This window comes from Muscardinus avellanarius, assembly GCF_963383645.1.
Source record: "Muscardinus avellanarius genome assembly, chromosome: 11".
Classification (NCBI taxonomy): domain Eukaryota; kingdom Metazoa; phylum Chordata; class Mammalia; order Rodentia; family Gliridae; genus Muscardinus; species Muscardinus avellanarius.
Window position 1 is genome coordinate 6,092,047 of NC_137797.1, and position 24,835 is coordinate 6,116,881.

At 50.9% G+C, this 24,835-nt stretch overlaps 1 protein-coding gene across 1 annotated transcript in view; it reads left to right on the forward strand.

Moving 5' to 3' along the window:
- Nucleotides 1-24,835, forward strand: part of EFCAB6 (EF-hand calcium binding domain 6) — a gene marked incomplete at its 3' end in the record, with an annotated part of 234,913 nt that overhangs the window by 162,443 nt on the left and 47,635 nt on the right. Inside the window, exons 21-22 of the mRNA XM_080704765.1 lie at nt 9,580-9,698; nt 19,275-19,478. Coding sequence (XP_080560891.1) covers nt 9,580-9,698; nt 19,275-19,478 — 323 coding nt within the window. The remainder of the gene's footprint in view (nt 1-9,579; nt 9,699-19,274; nt 19,479-24,835) is intronic.

Below are 24,835 nucleotides of genomic sequence, written 5' to 3' on the forward strand. Positions count from 1 at the left end.
ACGAGTCAATACTTGCGATACTTGTGTGTCTCTGTCTGGCTTAGTTCACTTAGCACGATGCCAGTATATCCTCCAGTTCCCTCTGTTTTCCTAAAGGTGAGGGCTTCGTTCTTAGGGCTGAGTAATGCTCCATTGTGTGTATAGACCACAGTTCTTGTCCACTTACGTGTTGCTGATACAAATCACGAGATCCTGGATCTCGTGAGGGCTGCAGTACCCACGGGACGCCAGCATCTCCTTGTACGCTGACTCCTTCCCTGGGATGAAGGCCCAGGAGTATAGCCGGACCATTCTGGAGTTATGGACTTAGCTTCTTGAGGACCTTCTGTTCTGTTTCCCGTAGTCATTGTACTAATTTACATTCTTACCAACAAGGTATAAGGACTTCTTTTCCTCTACATCCTCACCTGCAGCTATTTTCTGGTTTGGGGTTTTTATTTAATAGATTTAATAGCCATTCTAACTGGGGTAAGATATAATCTCTGTAATTTTAATTTGCAATTCCCTGATGGCTAAAGGTATTGAGCATTTTTCCAGTATGACTGGCCATTTGTGCTTCTGTGAGAAAAGTCTATTCAGTCATTTTCCCATTTTTTAAGAGCAGGTCATTTGATGTTTTTCTTGTTGCAGTTTTTGAGATTCCGTATTCTCTGAATGTGAATCTTCTGTCGGGTGACGAGCTGGCAGAGACGTCCTCCCGTTTTGTAGGTTGTCTCTCGAGCTGTTGATGATTTCCTGAGCGGCGCAGGAGCTTTTTATTTTGTGATCCCGTCTGTCAGTGCTTTCTTTTGTTTCTCAGAGTTCTACCCAGGAGTCTCTGCCTGTGCCGCGACCCCAAGTGTTCTCGCTTTTCCCAGCAGTTGCGCCTGCCGCGCTCGGGTCTCAGTGCGCTTTGACCTGGTTTGCAGGAGGGCGCGAGACGGTCTGGTTTTAGTCTTCTGTGCGCACATCCGCTTCGCCCGCCCCGTTTGTCGAAGGGGCTGTGCTTTTTCCACTTGTGTTTTTGGCAGCTTTGTCGAGAACCAGTGGCTGAAGATGTGCGAGTTTATTTCTGGGCTCTCTATTCTACCCCGTTGGTCCACGGGTCTGTTTTATGCCAGTACCAAGTTGTTCTGTGACTGTGGCCTCTGGTATAGTTCTACGTCGGGTATTGTAAAGCCTCCCGCTTTATTCTGTTGCTCAGAATTGGTTTTCTCCTGTTTCACTCAGGATTCTCACCACGGTTATCTAAACACCTGACAACCGCAACTTAGAGGGAGGAAGGTTTATTTGCTTACGGTTCTAAAAATTTCAGTATGTATATACATATATATATATATATATATGTATATATATGTGTGTGTGTATGTATGTATGTATGAATATATATATGTATGTACACACACACACACACACACACATATATATATATATATATATATATATATATGTCCATTTTATGCCAGCGGCCAAGCAGGATGGGGGGCTACAGCTCCTTAGGGCATAATGACAGGAGGCAGCCAGCAAGGGAAAGGGGTGGCTGAAGGCAGCTCCCTGGGGCGTGGCCTCTGAGGACTGGGTGATGGAGGCTCCCTGGGGGCGTGGCCTCTGAGGACTGGGTGATGGAGGCTCCCTGGGGGCGTGGCCTCTGAGGACTGGGTGATGGAGGCTCCCTGGGGGCGTGGCCTCTGAGGACTGGGTGATGGAGGCTCCCTGGGGGCGTGGCCTCTGAGGACTGGGTGATGGAGGCTCCCTGGGGGCGTGGCCTCTGAGGACTGGGTGATGGCGGCTTCTTGGGGGCGTGGCCTCTGATGACTGGGTGATGGCGGCTTCTTGGGGGCGTGGCTTCTGAGGGCAGGGTGTGATGGAGGCGGCTCCCTGGGCGTGGCCTCTGAGGGGAGGCCTGGGGCGATGGCCTGGGTGGATGGCTGTGAGGACCCTGTACGTTCCTCACCCCTTTCCCTTGCTCTCTCTGCCTCCAGGGAGCCATCTCCCGCACCCTGCCCTCAGAGGCCACGCCTCTTTGGTTTAGCTACCTCCACTGCATGCAGTCCCAGGGACGTTTTACTTTAAACTCAGAATTACCATGCTGGGCCTTTTGTTCTTCCGTATGAATTTAATGATTTTATCTCCCTAAGTCTATAGAGAATGCCATTGGTATTCTAATAGGGATTGCACTGAATCCCTCGGTGTCTTACCTTGGGGTAATGTGGCCATTTTAGCAATATCGATTCTCCCGGGCCATGGACATGGGAGACATCTTTTCATCGTCTAGTGTCTTCTTCAATTTCTTTTTCTACTGTTTTATGCTTTTCTTCACTGTAGAGGGTTTTCACATCTTTAGCTAGGTTTATTCTGAAAGGGGGGGGAGGAAAACAAACGTGTGTGTCTATGATTGCATTTCTGATTTCTTTCTCACGTGTGGCTTCTGTATCCTGTTACTTTACCCAATTTTATGTATCAGTTCCAAAGTCTTTTGATGGTGTCTGCAGGATTTCTCTGTATGTCACAGAGTGGGGTCCCTCTGTGTACAGGCAGGTGTAGTGCAGACAGGTGTAGGCAGGTGTAGCGGAGTGTGTGGTTACCCACCATGGAGTGGAAGCCCCCTCAGGTGGTGGTTTCCATGGGCACTGTTGATACTGGCTCCATTACTTGCGGTTGATGCTGGTGCTGGGTCTTGCATGGGCAGTAAAGGCCTGAAGGTTCTGTCCTCTGTGCAGACACTGGGCAGTTCTTGGCGTCCCATGTGGAGAGGTGAGGCAGGGGCACAGCTCCCCTCTGTGGCGCTCACATCCGGTCTCATTAATGGTGTGCAGTCTGACGGGTGTGGGTGTGATCACAAGGGTTGCGTGAATCTCTCTGCTGTCCCCATGGGGTGACTTCCAGAAGCGGGACATTGGGTCCTCTAGTGTGCCCACTTGGGGACAGGCTATTTCCTGGGAATTTTTGTCCCAATTTTTTTTTGAGGGCCTGGGGATGGAACCCAGGGGTATTCTACCTCCGAGCTACACCCCCTGTCCTATTTTTTATTCTTTATTTTGAAACAGGGTCTCACTAAGTTGAGGAGGGCCTCACCAAGTAGCTGCGGCTGCTGCAAACCGCGATCCTCTGGTCTCAGCCTCCTGAATGCTGGGATCACAAGCGTGCCCACCATGCCCAGCTCTCAATTATCTTTTAAGTTGAAGTGCCCACCAAAGTTTGAGCAGTGCCAGGTCATGGCTGGGCTGGGGTGTGGCTCGGTGGCAGAGCACCTGCCCGCCATGTGCAAACCCCAGGCTCAGTTCCAGCACTGCTGTTTGGATTCTATCTAATGTGGGTCCTGCATTGCCAACCCTGTGTTCTTAAGAGACTTTTCCAAACCAAACTCTCCCTTTTAAGGTTAACTACTATTTGTAAAGATGAGTGATTGTAGGAGTTACATGAAGAAATTCTTGGTGTTATTTTGGCCTTGATAAGAATTAAAAATTCAAATGAGAAATATGGGAAGCTGTCATACCTGGTTTTGCAGATTTGTAGACGTGCACTTTAAGAGCCATTTCTTCTTGCCAGGATTAGAGGAAGCACGTTTATAAGGCAGGTGCCCTCTGCGTGCAGTCATGGAAATGTGACTGTGGTTTTGAATTGTGGCTGCAGAATCCGACAGCGACAGCTGTACTAGAGGAGAATAGATCTGATGTGGCAGCCTGAGGCGTGGAATCACCGTCCCACAGCGACCACGGCCACAATAACTCCCCTCCAGAGGGTCTTTCTAAGCTGCGCCATGGAAGTACTCACATTGTGTGGATGGATTCTCCCCTTGCTTTCATTTGGTGGTTTTCTTTCTGACTGCTCTTTCCAGACGTCTGCCCCTTGTGCAGTTCTATACATCAAGACCTGTCCTCCGCCCGGGGCTGCCCCTTCTCAGCCCTCTATCCTCCGGGGGCGGCCTGGCTGTGGTGGCCAACAGCCACAGACCGAAGTTCTGCCTGATTAGATAGAATCCAAACAGCAGTGCTGGAACTGAGCCTGGGGTTTGCACATCTTGGGCAGGTGCTCTGCCACCAAGCCATACCCCAGCCCAGGAGACAGGGTGAACCTTTCAGGGCCTCCCTGTGGGCCCAGGGGAGGGGAAAGGTCTGAGCTAGAAACTGTGGGGCACAGGGGCTGGGGAAGAAAGCAGGACAAGCTAGCAGGACCTCCTCCCTGGCCTCCAGGCCAGCTTCACTGTTAGTGTTTAAACTTACTCAGGACTGACCTGATGAGGAAAAAGAGCCCCTCCTCTGCAGCCAGCTCTTCACTTCTGAGTAACGTGCATGCCCATGCACGCGCGCGCGCGCGCACACACACACACACACACACACACACATACACACAGCCGCCACGCCCTCTTCTTCCTTCTCCTCCTCCTCCTCCTCCTCCTCTTCCTCTTCCTCCTCCCTGTGGTCAGACCAGATCCGCCTCCGGCCCCTGTCTGCTGCTGCTCTCTGTGGACCCTGGGGACTCCGAGGACCAACTCCAGCCCCTCCTGGCCCCATCCTTCCACCTTTGGCCTGGTCAGCACATACTGACCGTGCAGCCTCCACACGCAGGGCTGCAGCGGTGGCCAAGGTCAGTGCCTGGTGGCGCTCACAGACAGTAGAGTCAGGGAGCAACAGGCAGATTGTTAACAGTACAGAGCAGCGCTGTGCAGACCACCCCGACAGGCAGGCCGGGGGTGACCTTGGTCTCTGCCTGCATCTTGAGCTCCGTCGCTCCACACCCCAGCAGCGTTTGGCGTTGTCAGCGTTGTGGATTTTGGTCATTCTTTGGTCGTTTTGCTTCAGGTTATATTTTCCCGATGACATATGATGTCTTTTCGTATGCGTTTTGCCATCTCTATCTTTTTTTCTTAGTGAAGAGCCCGTGAAAGTCTTAGCTCACTTTTAAGTTGGGTTACTTATTTCCGTGTTGATTTTTTAAAGTTCTTTGTGTATTTTGGCTGACCGCCCTCGGTGAGGTCATGTCTGTTCCAAGTATCTTCTCCCCATCCACAGTCTGTCTTTCATTTTTTCTTGACAGTGTTTGTCACAGAGAAGTCTTTGATTTTGATAACACTTACCAAATGTGTTAGCTTATCAAATCTTGGTTTTATGTATTATATTTAAAAAGTTACTGCCAAACCCCCAATCACCTAGGGTTCTGCCTAGGTTTTAGGGAGTTTATAATCTTGTGTTTTACACTGAGGTCCATGACCCACTTTGGGTTAATCTTTGTAAAGGGCGCAGGTGAGTCTGGGCCTAGGTGTCGATGGTGGTGGTGATTGTGCATGTGGGTGTCCAGTTGTTTCAGCACCATTTGTTGAATAGACTATCTTTTGTGTCAAAGTCCGTTGAAGCCAGGCGTGTGGCGCACGCTTGTGATCCCAGCACTTGGGAGGCAGAGACGGGAGAATCGCAGTTTGCAGCCAGCCTCAGCTACTTAGTGAGGCCCTTTGCAACTCAGTGAGGCCCTGCTTCAAAATAAAGAATAAAAATAGGGCTGGGTACCACATTGTCGTGATGGCCATAGATTTATAACACATCTCGAGGCTGGGCAGTGTTAGTCCTGCAGCTTCAATCATCATCATCATCATCATCATCTTCTTCTTCTTCTTCTTCTTCTTCTTCTTCTTCTTCTTCTCCTTCTCCTCCTCCTCCTCCTCCTCCTCCTCTTCTTCCTCTTCTTCCTCCTCCTCCTCCTCTTTCTCCTCCTCTTCCTCCTCCTCCTTCTTCTTCTTCTTTCCCCTCGGGTCTGTGGATGGAACCCAGGGGCATTTGACCTCCGAGCTACACCCTCTGCCCGATTTTTTATTCTCTGTTTTGAAACAGGGTCTCACTAAGTAGCTGAGGCTGTCTGCGAACCGCGATCCTCAGGTCTCAGCCTCCCGATTGCTGGGATTACAAGTGTGCGCCACCACACCCGGCATTGACCTTCTGTTTCAGTACCACATTGGCTAGCCTGGGTCTTTTGCCTCTCCATATAAACTTTAAAATCAATCTGTTGATATCCACAAAATAACCTGCTGGGATTGTACTGATTCTATAGTTCAAGCTGGAGAGAAGTGACATCTGGATGATGCTGAGCTGCCCCCTGAGGGGAGGTGCTCTCCGTTTATTTAGTTTTCTTGTTTCTTTCACCAGAGTCTTGTAGTTTTCCTTATACAGGCCTTATACAAATTCTTTTGTGTTTTCTACATAAACATCCATGTTATCTGTGACAAAAGACAGTGTTAGGTTTTCCTTCCGAGTCTATCTCCCTTTAATTCCCTTTAATTGCCTTAGTATTGACTAGTGTTTCTAGTACATGGCTGCAAAGCAGTGGTGAGAGAGAAGGCCCTCACCTCATTCCTGATCTTAGTGGAAAAGCTCCTGGTTGCTCATCGTCAGGTATGATGTCAGCTGTGGGATTTTTGTAGATACAAGATAAGGAAGTTTCCTTCGATTCCTAGTTAACTGGGACATGTCAGGAATGGGTGTTAGATTTTGTCTGAGATGAGTTGTCTGCATCTATTGATGCAGGTGTTTGATTTATCTTTTTTTTCCTTTGCTGATGTGAAGGATTATAGTAGTGGATGTTATGGTTCAGATCTGAAATATCCCCCCAAAGCTCATGTGTTGAAAGCCTGATTCCTAATGCACAGGCTCAGGAATGGAGCTTTCAGGAAACAACCAGATCATGAGCCCCCTGATGGCATCAGTAGATTAATCTCTTAACTAGATTAAATTGATCCACTAAATCCATTGATAGCTGAATGGAGTACTGAGAGGTGGGACCTAGTTGAAGAAAGGAGGTCACCGGAGGCGTCCCCCGGTACGGTTTGTCTTCTCCCCAGCGCTCTCAGTCGCTCGCTTGGTCTCTCCCTCTCTCCCCCCTTCCTATCTGCCATGAGCTGAGCAGTTTTTCTCCACCAGTGGAGCTGCCTGACCATGGACTGAACCTCAGAATCCCGGACCCAAAATCAGCCTTTCCTCCTCTAAGCTGCTCTCGTCAGATATTTTGGCTACAGCGACAAAAAGCGGACTCACACGATGGATTTTTAAATCTGGAATTAGCCTTGTACACCTGGGCTAAAATCCCACTTGGTCAAGTGGTGAGGCGCTGCTTATATCTTGCTGGATCGAACACATATTCAGAATATTTGTTGAGGATTTTTACACCTGTGCTTGTGAGCGATACCGGACTCTGGTTTTCGTTATTTGCGCTATCTTGCCTGGTTTTGACATCAGTGTAGTGGGGCCCCGTCGAATGAGTTAGGAGCTCTGCTTTCTGTTTCCATCTTCCCAGTCCCCGGGGCAGCTCCTGCTCAGGGTCGCCTGCTCCAGGAAGCCGTGATGTTCTGTCTCCACCCACCTGTCTCTCCGACTTGACAGGCAGCGATTTTTCCTGTTACCTTAAAACTTCCCTCGTAAATCAAAGCAGAGTTATTGATTTTTCAGTTTTTTCTGACATTTAGAAGTTGTTGGGACTTAGTTGCGACTTCCAATATTTTATATTCCATACCCGTTACATGTTTTTAAAGGGACTTGGGAGTCCTTTAAAATCAATTTTTTGAAGTTTAATTGTTTTTAAAATTGTGACTGTGCTGTACGGTATAGAAAATGCACGTAAATTTAAAGTCACACGTACCCACATTCCAGATGTAGGGGAAAAATATCGTTGATATCTTATACCAGGAGTCAGCATCCTTTTCCATCAGGGAACCAGATCGTAAATGTCTTTGGCTTTGTGGACCACAAAGTTTCTGTCAGGACGACTCAGCCTCGTCACGTGTGACTTGATATTCTCAGTCCTAATTTTTTCACTCTAGTGGACGTGTAATAGTACCTCATTCCAGTTTTCATTAACATTTTGTTGGTTATTAATGAGATGGAGCATCTTCTCATTTGCTTATTCATCAGTCAGGTTTTCTTTTTGTGAAGTGCTTGCTTAAGACTTTTTATAGTCTTTTTATTGGCTCTTTGTATTTTTCTTGTTGGTCAAGAAGAATTCTTTCTGCGATCTGGATACTACTGTGTGTGTGTGCGCGCATGCGTGTGTGCGTTTGTGTGTGTGCGCGCGCGCGTGCGTGCGTGCGTTTGTGTGTGTGTGTGTGTGTGTGTGCGCGTGCGTGTGTGCATTTGTGCGTGTGTGTCTCACTGGGGATTGAACCCAGGGCCTTGTGCATGCTGGGCACGCCCTCTACTACTGAGCCACCTCCCAGCCCTGGAGACTTCTCTTTTGTAAATGATATGCAATACAATTATCTTCTCCCAATTGGTGTCTTATGATTTTGCCCTTTTTATCTGGTGTCTTTTTCTGAATATATTTTAATGCATTCAGACTTATCATCACGCTGGGGCTCAGCCGATTCAGTTATATATAAAAAAAAGAAAGGAAATTACTCTTTCTCCCTAGGTTTTAAGAAATCTCGTCCCACTCTGGAGTCATGACGATGCTCTCCCTCCCCTCCTCGAAGCTTAATAGTTTCAACTTTCCCGTTCAGGCCTTGAGGTCTGAATCAGATATTCCCATGTGAGGCAGAGGCCCAAGGTCATTTCTTCTGTGTGGACACACCAAGTGTCCTCAAATGTTGTTGTAAAGTCTCTTTCTCCTACTGATCTGCAACATCACTACTGTCCAGTACCATAGCCCACAGCAGTCTCTGGGTGTCCCATTTAGTCTCATTAGTCAATTTTTCTGTCCTGGCACCTATTCTTCTTCTTTGTAGTTTATATAACTTATTGATTCATCTTAATTGGCTGGTAGGCAACCGCCTCCACCTCATTTTTAAAGCAGTGTGTCAAATTTCATTTTTTAAAAACCTGTTGGGATGTTTGGAGAAAGGCGGCATCTTTATTATTTGAGTCTTCTAATTCATGAACATAGTATATCTCCACTTATTTTGATCTTTAATATCCTTCAATAAAGATTTAGACTTTCCTATACAGGGGCTTACATATAATTTGCAGCTTTATTCCTTGGGATTTCTATGTTTAGTACTATTGTGTTATCTTTTAAAATTTCACTTCCTGTGTCTGATATGTAGAAATGTGATTGATTTTCACTATCAATATAAAATCCAGCCCTTCTTGCTGAATTCACCCCTTATATAATTTGTTTATGGATTCTTTGTATTCCAGTGTATACAGTCATGGATAGTGAGCAGTGGCCATTGTATTTCCTTCTGCCCTACTGTTATACCTTTTATCCCCTTTTTTGCCTGAGCCGAGCTTCCAACGCAATGTTGAAAGAGCTGCCGGACCAAGTCCACACGTCACTGAGATGACGGCCCTCAATCTCATTTTTAGGGTCTTATTGACTCTTATTTCTAATAGTCTGTGGACCCAAATTGTCAGTCGGAGCAAGATCCGAGGTCATGCAACAGAGACCTCTCATTTACCCATAAATACCCCCATGGAGTCCACAAGCCTTGTTCATATTTTGCTCATTACTGCCTCTGCAGGATCAGTAAGGCTGTCTGACACTTAGAGAAAAGGGTAATCAATCAGGCAGGTAGGTGGGAAGAGAAATAACCGTAGACTGCTCCAGCTACTGACTATTGAAAAGCCTTTATGGCACCATGAAACATTTCATGTCACTAAACACCATCTTTTTCCATTGTAGAATTTTATAGAAACCGATAACGAGGGCAATGGCATTCTCCGGCGAAGGGACATAAAGAATGCTCTCTATGGTTTTGATATTCCCCTCACGCCAAGAGAATTTGAAAAGCTTTGGCAAAGGTAAGCGATATCTGAAAGCTGGCCTGTGCCCTGCTGACCGTCTCGGGTCTCTTACTGCAGCAGATTCTGTGCAGACCCTTCATAGCTTTTCAGGAGAACGTGGGCTGAGATTGGAACGGCTTTCTTTTGGTTGCATGGGTCCTGCATCCTGTGTCCTTATTTCTCCTTTCCCAAAGAAAGCCACTGTGGCAGACAGGCTGGTCATCAGGAACAAGGAAGGATGCGTTAATCTCTCCCCAGCAGCAGTGGCCTTAAGAAGCACCAGAAAGTTCAAGCCCCTTTTCACTGTTTTAGAAAAATAGGGTGCTCTCCAAAGACTTTCATTCCATTCGCTCAGCAGACAGATAAGCAATGGGTAAGGGGAAAGGGGCTTCCCACTGCCAGGAGAGGGAAGTCAATGCTGCACGACTGTTTTATAAGTAACTTGTGGGAAGAAAATAACCCAACTTTGGGTAACTTGGAGAAGTTTCCCAAGGGTCTCTTGAACTGAAAATAGGATCTAATGTAAGTGCCATTTTTCAAAATGCATTTTAGGTTTAGCTCTTTTCGAGTCAGGCCCCCAGTTGAGATATTCCCGGTGCAGACGTCTGAGTTTCCGAGCACGTCAACGACGAGATGTGTTTCTGAGCTTCACCTCTGAGTTGCTTTGTCCTCATTAAATCTCAGCGGCCACTCGAGTTCCCTCAGGATGGTCACCACAACTGTGCGTCCACTCGGGGGGACAGCTTCCCACACAGTTCCTGTCATTTTTTAACTTTTCATCTGCTCAAATGACGGCTGAAATGTTGGCCAGGTGTAGAATTAGGTGGGTTGTTTTGTGTCTAATTTAGAAAAGCGACTTGAAATTCTCACACCATCCCTATTTGTTAAAGGTCAGTTCCAACACGGGGCCAGCTTACACTCCCATCCATCTTCTTTCTCAGTGAATTAAATATGTAATTGCAATAGAGTAATACAATGATCTTTGTGCAATGGGCAGAGAAATGGCTCTCCCACGCCATAGACCCTTCTGGACAATTCATGGTTGGTCCCTGTGCTCAGAGAGCTGTCAGGGCACAGAAAACAGCCACTCCAATCACCAGAGCACAGGGCTGACCATGCTGAAACCCTGGCAGAGGAGGGTCAAGTGGTAGGAATTAAAGGCAGGTATGCCAGCCAGGCACGGCAGTGCACGCCTGTGATCCCAGTACTTGGGAAGCTGGGACAAGAGGATCACAGGTCAAGCTCAGTAATTTAGCAAGACTCTCAGCAACCTAGCAAGAGGCTTTCAAACTCTCAAACCCAAAACAACAGCAACAACAAAATAAATAAATAGCCTCAGGGTATAATTCCTAGTACCAAAAAAAAAAAAAAAAGCCAGGGGTGCCGGCACCCTGGAAGTCTGTGCAGTGGTCATGGCAGAGGCAGCATTTCCAGGGGTCAGGGTGAAGGCTAGAACATCTTGTGTTGGGAGACTGACCTGGGGCAGCAGGTATGTCCTACCAGCAGTAGCACAGCCTCCCAGGGGCAGAAGGGAAGGGTCCGTTCCTTCCACTAGGGTCATTGTTTCCAGCTGTTATTAACCAAGTGCTGGGGACAGTGAAGTTCCCTGTGGTCGTGCGGGCACAGCTGGGGTCAGAAAGGGTGGCAGGCAGTGTTCGGGGGATGGATTGGTTGGGCCTGGGTTGGAGGTAGACATTGTGACATTCGCGAAAATCTTTTGACACACTTAAGAACATTATTGTAAAATGTACACATTTTTTGCCTGCGTTGAAAACTGCTCATGGTCAGAATTTTGTTCCCTGTTGTCTGGTTGACCTTACGCCAGGGATGCTGGGTGGTTAAGAGCGACAGCTCTACAGCCAGGCATGTGGGCTGATTCCTGCCCTGCGTCCAGCTTGGGGCCTCCGTCAAATTCCTTGACTACCCTGTGCCAGGCTCTGCTCCAGGCCTGAGCCTGGACATTACCTGTGGTTGCTGTGAGGCTGGGCCAGGTAGGATGTGTTAAGTACCAGCACGGTGCCTGGCACACAGCACCCAACCCTGTCCTTGTTTGTTAATTCAGCAAACACATATTAAACATGTCATGTGATTTTGTGGTTCCTTGCTGGGTGGGAAGCCGAGAGGAATAAGGAACATGGAGTGTTGCCTCTTACTATTTCCCCATGGCCTTGAGAAGGGAAAGGCTTGTTCAGTATCCCAAGGGGATCGATGCAGGCCTCCAGGACGAGAAGCCGCTGAGCTGAGTTTGTAAGCTAAGCTCTCTGCACTTTTTTTTAACATGACAAAAGCAATCTGTTAAAAAGTGGAGAGGTACGAGCGGTGCTAGAGAAGCAAACGTGGCAGCCATAGAACAGCCCCGTTCTCGGGGCCTTCTTGCCGGCCCCAACCCGGGAAGTCCCTTCTGTCAGCAAGTCTGGCCCCTGCAGGTTCCCGCCCACCATCTCAGTTTTCATCCTCTCAGCCGAGTGCAGCAGCTCCCGCTAAGCTTTGCAAATTCCTGCACCTCTGATTTTAACTTTATTTCACTAGATCAACTACTTCTTAAAATGTATTTCGTGCTGTCTCTACATTTCAAAAATCGAATCACATTTGTGTCAGCTTGGGATTTTGTTTGCTGCTGTCTCTTTTTCCCCCAGTTGGTTTTGTGCTAAAATGCATACAGCCTAGAACCAGGCATCTTACGCGTTTTCAGTGCGCAGTTCGGTGGTAGAAAATGCATCCGTGCCGGGCGTGGTGGCGCACGCTTGTCATCCCCGCGCTTGGGAGGCGGAGACAGGAGGATCGCACAGGTTCAAAGCCAGCCGCGCGCGCTGGCTTAGGAGACCCTGTTTCCAAATAAAAAAATATAAAAATAGGTCTGGGAGTGTAGCCCGGAGGTAGAAGGGCTTCCAGGAACCCCAGTACCACCCAAAAAAAAAAAAAAGAAAAGAAAAGAAAAAAGAAAAGAAAAGAAAATGCATCTGTAATGTTGCACGGCTGTCCCTGCCATCTATCTCCTTTGCTCTTTGCATCTGGTAAAACAGAAAATTTCAAGGCGGCTTTTAAGCTGAGGAGTTAGCGTGGCGTGTTGGCCAGGGCGGGCTCCCAAGTGTGACATCTTGGCGGCTTGCCCCGGCATATTGTTTGTGTTGTCATGGGGACAGGGGTGGGTGGCAGTGCTCGACCTACAGGATCATTCAGGAGCCAGGTGTCTCAGCATCCCTGGGCCTTCTGAGTCCAGCCTGCAGAGAAGGGGAGAGCACCGAGGATCACATGGTGACCACACCTGGACGGCGGCCGCCACTCTGCCCCCATCCTGTTGTCCAGACACACATAGCCACCCTGGTCTACATGTGTACCCAAGAGGGAAAAGGGACAGAGGCAGGGGAAGCTCATGATGGTGGCTGCCACATGAACATTGCCCCCACGGAGGACAGAAGAGGTATGCACAGGGTAGAGCAAGGCCCGGGAGCATAGTCCTCCATGTCCAGTGGGAAAGAAAGCAGGATTCCCTGCAGCAAATGAGGACAAGGTGCGGAAGAGCTGGGGTCTGTGAGGGGGAACATGGAGTTCCTCAGGGCCAGGAGGCTGCGGCTGCGGGCTGGTGGGCAGCAGAGGAGGGAGGCGCTGCCCAGAGAGCCGAGCTGCTCCCGACCTGGGCGCCAGGAGCCCCAGGCAGCAGGGCTCCCTCGGAGCTCACCCTGGCTGCAGCCCCACCAGGTGCCACGGATGCGGCTGGAATCTCAGCCGAGCAGGAGCCACAGCCTCTGTCCCCCACCGGAGACAGCAGCATGCTCCACCTGCCTCCCCCCACCCCGCCCTGCAGGAGCAGCTGGGCGGGGACAGAGGACCTGGGGAGGACAGGTGCAGCCAAGAGCCAGCAGGCAGGCATCCCCTGCATGAGCGAGCTGGGGCGGTGCGATGGAGCTGGGGCCTGGGCAGCCAGGAGACAGACAGCAGGGGACCAGCGGGGGCGGCTGGCAGCTAACCTCACAGGGAAGGCCAGGACACATTGTAAGAACAAGTAGGCCCAGAGCAGGGACCCGGTCCTGAGGGCCAGGGGCTGGTAGGAAAACAGCCTGGGCAGGTTGGCATTCCAGAAAGATCGCCTGGCTACGGGAGGAGTCTGACTTAGGAGGTGAGAGAAGGGCTAGCTCAGTGGTCCAAGCAGGAGGCCATGGGCTTCGCGGCCTGGTGCTAGGAGGACTTGGGAGGGAGGGCTGGCAAGAGGTTCAGGAGGGAGGCGACAGTCAGCCTTCAGTACCTCAGAAAGCGGCCGGGCGAGGAGGGGCCTGGGCGCTCCTGCGTGCAGTCTGCACACACCAGAGGCTGGGATGCTCCCCGGTGGCCAAGCGGCCCGCAGCTCAGAGCCCCGCTGGGAGCCGGCTCCTGCGCCCTGTCCCAGAGCACACACAGGGCCTTGGGCTCAGCAGTCCCTCAGATGGGATGATTGTAGGTGGCAGCTCCGTGCGTATGGAGTACCTGGAATCTGTAAGCATAAATATGAGCAGAAGTGAAAATAGAAATTCAAAAAAGTGTTGCGGCTGCAATGCACATGCACACTCAGTTTGAAAAGACTCGGGGACATCCAGGAAAGGGCAAGGGAAGAGAAAGGGCAAGAGCGCATCAGCCCCGGCCCGACGCAGTCACAGAGAGGCAGCGGCGATGTGTGTCCCTTTTCCCACAAGCCCTCGGGCATCAGGCTCAGCCTCCCCGCCCTCCTTGCTCCTGCAGCTAAGTGCCTGAGCATTGGCTGAGAATGACTGGCTTCTGTTGGCAAAGCAGGAGGCACTGCAAGCCAAGGAAGGACCTGCTGGCCACGGTGGGTTGTCAAGGTACCAGGAGCCTCCTCCAGTTGCCCTAACAACAGGGATCCAGGCTGGGCCCAAACAGCAGCATCCTCCCAGAGCCGCCTCCTGGTGTGAGGGAAGCACCCCCACCCAGTGTTCCTGAGGAGCCGGGGCCTGCAGCCTGTGGGCTCAGGGAATCTGGGCAAGTCCAGGAAGAAGGAAGACCCAGAGCTGGACAGGCACAGCGAAGAGGAAAACAGTGTTCTGTGACTTTGAATATTAGAAAACGTGCAAGACACAGACACCCACATTTCCCTCAGCCTTTATGAAGCGCCTGTGGCATGCACTTCCAAAGCTTGGACTCTTCTGGAGGCCTGGCTTGTACTATGGACGTAAGCTAATAAATTAAACCTCAAATCTCAGTGGCTTAGCACATCCGTATTTTCTTATTCACCCAAAGTCCACCGCATATCTAGTGGCTCTCATGCCGAGCCTCCCAAGCAGTGACCTGGGGGGTGGCCTTAGCATCTTTGGGGCCGCAGAGCTGGAGGATCACACAGGCTTTCAAGGGCTTCTGTCCACGGCCCAGTTCTTGGCACGGCTCCAGCCAGCTGTCCGGGCCGCAGAGCCGGAGCACTGGCTGGGAGGTGAGGCTGGCTCAGAGCAGGGCGAGACTGGGGCCAGGGGAGGAGCAATACGTCTGGTTGGACTGGAGCGAGCACCAACTTACTGCACGGAAGCACGCCCACTCATTCTGGGCCCAGCAACCCCTAAGCCGTCACCCTTTTGACACTTTCTTTGCGCCAGGCCACGTGCTAGATTCTGGTATCCCAGAGATGAGACACGGTTCCTGCCCTCAGAGTGTTCAGAGCAGGTTGACCGCGGGCGCACGGTGACAGCGCTCTGGGGACTTGGGGTGTTGGAGGAGGAGCTGCAGGCGGCAGGACACCTGCGTGGATTCTGAATCAGTCGTCACCGGGGTCGGGGCTGGGGTCCCCTGAGCGCAGGGGCACCAGGCAGAGGCGCCTGAGAGCAGGTGGCTGCCCAGCCCAGGCGTCTTCCTTAGCTAAGGGCTAGGATGCAGATGCTTGAGTTCTCAACACTTTCTGTAGCCTCGTCTCAGGCAGAATCCAGCTATTTCAGATTTAAAACAAGCTTTGCCGGAAACCTACGAGGAAGCGTGTTACAAAATGCCAGGGAGAGAAGCCACAGTGGGAAGGCAGCGGCTCCAGGAACGTGAGCGCGGGCATCGGTGTGGAACCTGGGCCAGGCTCCCGGCCAGAAGTGGGAGGTCCGCTCAGCTCAGCCCAGCCGACAGCCAGGTCTCAGCATGGTCGGCAGCCACGTCAGCGCACACATACCAAATAGCCGTATTTTAGAGCAAGAGGGCTGCAGATCAGTATTCAAATGCATTGGAATAGAAGACACCGTGGAAAAGTACGCGAGTCACAAGCAGCAGCTGGCGAGGAAAGGACTTTGGGATTTTAGTTCACGGGAAAAGAGGACGTTCCCATCGGTCCAGCCATGGTGCAGCCATGAGCGCCCACAGCTGCCCTGATGGCAGATACCTGGACTGGCCGAGGCTTGAGATGGGGAAGGCTGAATGAACAGCTTCTTGAGGTGATAAGAGAGAAGATTGGTGGTATGTGACCAAGGGGCTGAGCTGTAAGCGCTGTGCTGAAGGACGTGTGCCTCCCGGGACGTGGGCTCCTAGCTCAGCAGGCCTCAGAGGTCCAAGATATTGAGAGCTCTAGAGCATGGTCTCTGAAGGTGTGGGTTTCCATGCCTGGCCTGGCTTCTCAAAGGCTAGACCGGCTGCTTGTTAGAGCAGAGGCAGGATCTTGACCCTGGATGGAGACTGCAGGCAGAGTCAAGCCCTCTGTTGCCCATCAGGGCACTGGTTGTGCCTGCTGGGATGGCCACCTGTGTCTGAGGAGCGGCTGCGTGAGCCACACACCCACCCTTCAAGACAGTCCCTGGGAGAAGTCCTTCTGTCCCAGCTACACAAGGTACCATGCCAACCTCTGTGGCATGACCCAGGTCGCCCACAGGACTTATTCTGTGCCCCGTGGTTGTGTCCTTTACCTCTGGGACAGTGGCATTCAGAGATAGTTCAGAAATTGACGCAAGAATCAAGAACCTAGCTGGGCATGGCGGTGCATGCTTGTAATTCCAGTACTCGGGAGGCTGAGACAGGAGGGCCTTGGGTTTACAGGCAGCCCCCGCAATTTGTGAAGCCCTTAGCAACTTACTGAGACCCTGTTTCAAAAGAGAGTATAGCTCAGAGGTAGAATGCACCTGGATTTCATCCCCAATACCATACACACACACACACACACACACACACACACACACAGCCTAAACTGAGCCCAAAGGACCAAGACTGTCTCAGTAGAGTAAAACAGTCAGTGTGACCATATCCAAATTACGTGTGCAAGTGAATCGCGGTGTGCACACAGAATGTGCCGAGTCATCTGATTAGATCATAAATTAATGGCCACTGCTGTATGCAAATGAGAGTTTTTACGGGCCTCTGTTTATGCGCACATTCTCCCTGGCACATCTGTTGCTGAGCCAGTTTAAAATTCAACCTTTATAGGCACGTCAATTTTTTTTTTTAATGTTACACCGAGGATTATATAACGCAGGGTGAGGTTATGTAAGCGGAATTAACTCTCTTTTTATTCACATTCATAACAATATTTCAGTCGCTGTTGTGCAATCTGGTGTTCGTTCCTCCGCAATGGGAAGGGAATGTTTATGATCTTTATTAATGAAGTAATTAAGGAGAGCCTTTTCATTCAGTTCAAGTGTCAGGATGTAGTGCAGGCTGTTGGTACTTCTGCGAGCACCCCGCTGCGGGCGAGAGGCCCTCCCTACAGACACTCTGCCTCCAGTGGGCTCCACGGGCAGGAGGGGGCACTGCCGCGCACGGTGGGCTGCTGGGCCCCGTGAGCCGGTAGAGAGAGAAGAGACACAGCGGTCCCTCAGAGAACGCAGTGGATGTACTGGAGCCTTGGCTTACAAATAGCGACCACAAATGTCCAGCACGTGTGGACGCGTGGTGGCGCGCACCCATAATCCCAGTATCGGGAGACTAAGACAGGAGGAGCCTAAGTTTTAGGCCAGACTCAGCAACTTAGCAAGACCTCAGCAGCTTAGAAAGACCTTGTTTCAAAGTAGGAAAAAAAAAAAAAGAAATAAAAGGGCTGGGGGTGTATCTCGGATGTAGAATGCCCCTGGGTTCAATCCCCAATACCACAAACGACAAGGAAGCCCCATCACATACTCCTGGCATCTCCGACTCTGGCCCAGGTCCCTGTGTGTGTCAACCCATCCATCCTCACCGGCTCTGAGGAGCTCGGGGGGCCAGAACCATGGCACCACAGGTGTTTCTGGAACAGGTACAAACAGTGCTACCTGGCTGTCTGTCAGAGGGTGAGTCGTGGACCCTTCTGTGTGTATGGAGAACCCCTGGAAGCTTTTTTCCCGCTGGTACTAGGGATCAACCCCAGTGGTATTCTACCGCTGAGCTACATCCCAGCACTATTTTGGTTTTATTTTGAAGCAGGCTCTCTCTAAGTTACCATGCTAGCTTGGAATCTGCCATCCTCCTGTCTCCGTCTCCCATGTCTCCATGTACTGGATTCTATATCCTGATGCATTTGGTTGTGCCCAGAGCTGCTCACTCCTCGTCCACTAACCACTCCACCGCTCCACTGCTCTGGGTGAGAGCGAGGGAAGTCAGTGCGCCCGCCATCGTCAGGGCGCGGTGCGTCCTGGGAACGGTAGGGCTCTGCCGCTGTCCCCAGGAGCTGAGCAGTTAGAGGACAGAGGAAAGCTACGGCTCACAGGAGCAAACCACATGTGTGCTCAGACACACACACACACACACACACACACACACGCACACACACGCATGCACACACGCATGCACGCACGCACACATCATGTGGACTCCTGGTGGGAGAGCGAGGCTCGCAGGTTGATGAAATGTGTGATCCTCTTCCTTGTGGCTCGGAGTCTGTCTGGGGAAAGAAACCACCCTGCCGGCGCCATTTTTATCAATTAGATGAGGACCAAGATCTTTCTGTAAAAATAAATGCTTTTTTTTTCTTTACAGAAAATTGGCAATTTGCCTTAAAGGTTTTTTTTATTGAAGTAATTCTATTCTATTTGAATAACATTGGGAGATAAAACCTCTCCATTATGCCTCCTTAATGAATTATAATTCAGCAAAATCTCGATAATAGAAAATGACATAAAAGGCCCACAGCCCATTTCTTATCTTGTTTTCCCGGCCTCCCTCGTTGGGTGTGGGCACTTGGCATCTCTTCAAGGAGAAAACGGGGACTTTTACCACCCTTAAATCAAGTGCTTCTCACTTGTTCAAGTTGTAAGACAGAACGTGCTTTTTGGAAGGATTTTCTTCTCAGTCTCAGCATAGTTCTCTTTTACATGTAAGTGGTCAGCCAAAATTTTAAAAACTATCGCATGCATGGAAGGGTGGGAAGGGGACAACTGTGTCCCCGCGGCGTGATTCTTCTAGGAATTCTCTCAGGACTGGTCGTGTATAAGGTTCGTGATGGTTCTGTTGTTAGAGCAATGGGTTTCCAATGTGGCTGGACCTGCAATCACCTGATAAAGGCAGCTTTAGAGCGGCCTGGGCTGAGGCAGAGGCCGCGCTCTGACCCCTCTGTGGGTCCGCTGTGCTGCGGAGGAGGCAGAGCCAGGCTCCTCCGGGCCGGGCAGGTGTCGTCGGGGTCCTGAGCACCAGGACTCCTGGTGACTACTGACGAGACCTTTTCTTTCCTCCTCTTTTAAGCTATGACACCGAGGGAAGAGGGCACATTACTTATCAAGAGTTTCTTCAGAAATTGGGCATTAGCTATTCGCCAACGGTGCACCGGCCCTCTGCAGAGGACTACTTCAATTTCCTGGGCCACTTCACGAAGCCCCAGCAGATCCAGGAAGAACTCCAGGAGCTGCGGCAGACTTCCCAGGGCGCCCAGCGGGCCGTGCCAGCCAGGTGGGTCTGCAAGTGTCGGCCAGTCCAGGCGGAGCGTCGTCTGTTTTCTCTCTTGGCGAAAGTTTTTTTCAAATGCTACCTTCCAGCTGGGTGTGGTGACACACGCTTGTAATCCCAGCATCCGGGAGGCTGAGACCGGAGGATCGCGGTTCGCGGACAGCCTCAGCTACTTAGTGAGGCCCTTCTCAACTTAGTGAGACCCTGTTTCAAAATAAAGAATGAAAAATAGGGCAGGGGGTATAGCTCGGAGGTCAAATGCCCCTGGGTTCCATCCCCAGACCCGGGGGAAGAAAAATGCTACTTCTAACATGTACTGGCAAAGTACTATGGAACTGTTAGACCTTGCTCGCTGTTCTAGATTCTAGTTATTGGCTTTAAATCAAAAAGTTATAAAGTAAGCTGGGCATGATGGTGCATACCTGTAATCTCAGTACTTGGGAGGCTGAGACAGGAGAATTGCAGGTCCAAGCAACTTGGTGAGACCTCAGCAACCTAGCAGAACCTTATTTCAAAATATAAAGTAAAAAGGACAGAGGACGTAGTTTAGAGGTAGAATGTCCCTGGACTCATTCCCCAGTTCCCAAAATAAAAGTTTATAAAGTAGCCAAAAAGGTCTCAGCCCGTCCTGCCAGGCCAATCACAATCTCATATCATTCTTGCATATTTTATAGGTCACTCTTAAAAACGACTCTTTCCAGCCACACACTGCAGCACCCGCCCCTTCCCCAGCCCAGCCAGCAGCCCTAGGATGCCGTCACTTTCCCCGGTACTGGACACCTGCTAGGCACCCTTAAACATTGTTGAGCAAACCCCTCCTGTGTGTGCGTGTGCGCATGCGCAGGCAGCCTGCGCCACCCACTTCCCGGTGGAGAGGACTTCAGCCCAAAGACATGATTCAGCAGACCTCGGCGCTGGCCAGGGCCCCGCAGTGCGCCCGTAGCAGCGGCCACAGGAGGGACGCCCTCCGGTCCGTAATCAGTGGCCTGTGGCCCAGAGGATGTGGAGTGGCACACGCCTGCTGACATGCTTGTGGGAAAACAGGAAGAACAGATGCACAACTGGTGAGCTGGGGGCGACCGTGGAGCGACGTGTGCACCACCATCGAGCCATGCCACACCCACGCTGCCGGGAGCCGGAGCCGGGAGCCGCGCAGAGGGCGCCTTGCCTCTGGATGATGTGATTACATGCAATTACTTAGGTTTAAAACTAGTTACTCAGCCGGGCCCGGTGGTGTAGGCCTGTAATCCCAGGACATAGGACACTGAGATAGGAGGATCACAGGTTGGAGGGCAGCCTCAGTATCTTAGACCCTGTTTCAAAATTAAAAATTAAAATAGGGGTGGTATGTAGCTCGGAGGTAGAATGATCCAGGGTTCAATCCCAGTACCACAGTAACAACAACGACAACAACAATAATTAATAGTCAAATAGTTCCTCATATCATGTTTTTAAAACTTTAAAAATAATGTGTGTGATATGACCGCAAAGCAATGAGACAGGCTGTGTGTGTGTGTGTGTGTGTGTGTGTGTGTGCGCGCGCGCGCACGGTATCAGGGATGGAACCCAGGGGCATTCTGCCTCCGAGCTACGCCCCCAGCCCTATTTTTTATTCTTTATTTTAAAACAGGATTTCACTGAGTTGCAGAGAGCCTCACTAGGTAGTTAAGGCTGGCCGCGAACCACGATCTTCCTGTCTCGGCCTCCCAGATGCTGGGATTACAAGCGTGCGCCACCATGCCCGGCTCAGATATATTTTTTTGTGTCCAATGGAAATGAATGTCAATCCTCAGTGGCCACCATCCACATTCCCCTTCACATGGCTCTTTCCATCTTGTTCTTACCTGTGTGTGTGTCCACCCCCTGCTGGTCATCTCAGATGTGTCCATCTCCTGCCTGTCAGCTCTGCTCTGTCCCCGGCCCCTCCCAAAGCACCTGAATGAACAAACAAGTTGTGCTGAAGAATCCCCGAAGGAAATAACACCGAGGAGACAAGGATGAAAAATAATAATTAAGTACGGTTTAGGAGCAAACGGCTGGTGCACATCCTCAAATGATGTGTGGGCCACTGAGTCATGCAGCTCGAGGCAGAGAATTGAGTCTGTGAAATTCAACGCGAAACATGCGCCAGATTGGTATAAATCAAAGGTGCCACGAAACTGATGAAAAAGTGGAATTTATCTTCCCCAGACAGGTTTGGCCTCATTACCCACTCCTGCCACTCGTGAGTAATGGGGCTCCCTGGGAGAAACTTCTGGGCTCTCTCGCACGCGCGGTTTCTCCTCCTGGGCTGGAGAGCCCCACAGCTCGGGCTTAGCTGAGGATCGGGAGCCACTGGACGGGTGCTTCAGAGCCTCGGCCCCGGTCACCACACGCCACCCAGTCCCGCTGCCGCCGCGGCGCGCGCTCCCCAAAGACGACAACGCCAGCTTCTGTTTCCTCAGCAATCTTGGCCGGTCGCTTTGCCCTCCAGGAGGGCCTCTTATTTCAGGGTCGACGGGACTGATGGAACCCAGAGTCACCCCCTCAGAATCCTGCTGTAGGTGGGAGACGTGTTGACTTGAAGGGACGGAGGTGTGACAGCTGCCTCTCGAGTCTAAGGGAGTTAATTTGTTTGGAGCGCACTAACGTACAGCTCGAAGATGAAGGAGAATCCTTCTTTTAGACGTGTCCATTCTCCAGGCCTCGCTTTGCTTTTTTGCCTGAGTCTGAGTGGAGGACTGAGAATCAGCACATCCGTCCTGAACGAGCCACATGGCAGGGCCATTCCAGAACACACGAGGAGAGGGCAGGGCCAGCCGGCCGGGAGGTGCAGGTGGATGCCACGGGACCACGACAGCCCTCGTCGGCCTCCACCAGACCAGGACCAGGACAGCTCTGCGGCTCAGCGCAGGCCCACGCCGTTTCTGGTTGGCAGTGTTCTGTGGTCCTTGCTCCAAGCCCTCATTTTCTCAGTGCGCATATTTACTCTGAAAGGGAGATAATTTCTGCCTAGAAGCCAGTCCAAGAAATGCTGCATGCCTCCGCTTTCTAAAAATATGTATCTCCCCAAAAGTGTTTTGCTTTTTCTTTTTTCTACCTCCGTTGCTTTCATCTTGGAGGACGAAGCGGGCTGTGGCAGCGGTGATGACCAGCAGCCGTTCTGTGATAGGGACGGGATTCAGGGCCACCTGTAAGGGGACCCCGGCCCTGGTGCTGTTGGCACACACTCCTGTAGGAAGTGCTCCAGGGTTAGGTTGGCCGATTCCCAGCTGGAGGCCGGCAAGGGAAGAGGATGGGTCACCAGGGAGCTTCAAAGGAAGCGTCCTCCCCGGCCCACCCTGAGTATTGACTTTACGTCTCCTGGGGCCCTGACTTTGCTGTTGGATTCTTTTATCCCAGCAGGCTTGAGGAACTGTCCTCTTTCCCAGATGCCTATCTGAGGTGCTAGACAATTAGCACGGAAGGGTCAGTGTTCAGTACCAATGGCATATTTTCTCTGAGAAGGAACTGGGAGCCAGGTTGGAGCACCAGCTCATCAGACAAGCACCTTCCTCAGTCAGTCAGACGCTTCCCAGAGACCGGCCGACCTAAGTACAGAATTTAAGAGTCAGTCACCCACTGGCCACAGACAGAGCTGTTGATCTGTGAAGACTTCCACACGCAGTGATGGTCTTAGATTCGGGGAAGAATTTTACAGACGTGACAAACAGAATCGTGGAGACTTGACTCTATTCTGCAGGAAAATCAACCCTAGAGCCGGAAACCGAGCAGGACGCTACATCCCCGGTCATCAGGGGAAGGCCTGGCCTGGTCCACTCCCTGCCCTGGGGTCCAGCAGTGTCCTGTTCCCTGTCACTGGCCTTGAGAAGGTCAGTTGCACATGAAGGAGACAGCCCTGTGGGTTTGACATGCACAAACGGTGGCTGATAAATACTAAAGGTACCAGATCAAAAATGAGGCGGCCCTGGACACTCCCCTGCCCCCCGCGCCAGTGGACCCTGGGCCTGTCCACACCCCTTGATCACTGTCCTCCCTCACTTCTGCCATGGGCCTTGGTGCTGGCCGTCCCCTGGCCCAGGGAAAGCTCTTCCTGCGGTTGACTCCATCACTTCTGGTGAAGAAGACGGGTCGCTGTCTCCGAGACCTGCCGCTCCTCCCTGCTTAGAATCCAACCCTCTTCCCCTTCCATTTCTCACAGCCCCCCAGCTGGCTCTTTTTCTCTGCCCACTGGCCTGACCTGAAGTGCACTTCAGGTTTCTATTAGTGTTGGCCTTGCCCCCTGGGAGGTAAGTTCTGGGGCTGCCTGTGGGAGTTATGGCGTGGCCAGCACCTGCAGCAACAGCACACGGCGGTCAGAGGTGCCTAAGGAGCGTGTGTTATCTGTGTGCGTGTGTGTGTGTGTGCGTGTGTGTGTGCGTGTGTGTGTGTGTGTGTGTGAGAGAGAGAGAGAGAGAGAGAGAGAGAGAGAGAGAGAGAGAACGAACATTCTACCTCTGCCTTCTGCTCTATTTTACTTTTTATTTTGAAACAGGGTCTCCCTCAGTTTCTAAGGGCTATGCTGAGTTGCTGATACTGGCCTCAAACCTGTGATCCTGCTGTCTCAGTCTCCCAAACAAAACTGGGGTTACAGCCATGCACCACCACACCCACTAATATCACTGTATTTTTAAAGTCTTGGTTCCATTTTATTTTTTCTTTCTATTTTTTAATATGGTGGTGAGTGAACTAAATACTACTGAATTATGCAGTGTGTGTGTGTGTGTGTGTGTGTGTGTGTGTGTGTGTGTGTGTGTTAGAGGGGATTGAACCCAGGGACATTATACCTCTGAGCTACTCTCCAAACATTTTTTATTTTTATTTTATTTATTTGTGTGTGTGTGGTACCGGAGATGGAACCCAAGGGCATTGTACCTTCAAGCTACACCTCCAGCCCTATTTTTTTTAGTCTTTTTTTAAATTTTTGAAACAGGGTCTCGCTGAGTTGTGAAGGGCCTCACTAAGTAGCTGAGGCTGTCCGCGAACCACTATCCTCCAGTCTCTGCTCCCGAATGCTTGGATTACAAGCATGCGCCACCACACCCGACTGCCTTTTTTGTTTTTAAACAGGGTCTCACTAAGTTGCTCAGGGTCTTGCTAGGTTGCTGGGGCTACCCTCGAACCTGCAGTCCTCCTCTCTCAGCCTCCCAGGTACTGGGATTACAGTTATATACCACCACACCCAGCTCTCGGCTCCATTTTCAAAGTACCAATTCTAGTAAAAAGGCAAGATTGCAGTTTCTCTAGTGTAGGCTTGCTAATGATGGTAATAAGATGGTAATGGCACAGACATGATTTTTGCTGGTACGCCTTTAACGTGGATGTTACCGGGAGCCCGCATG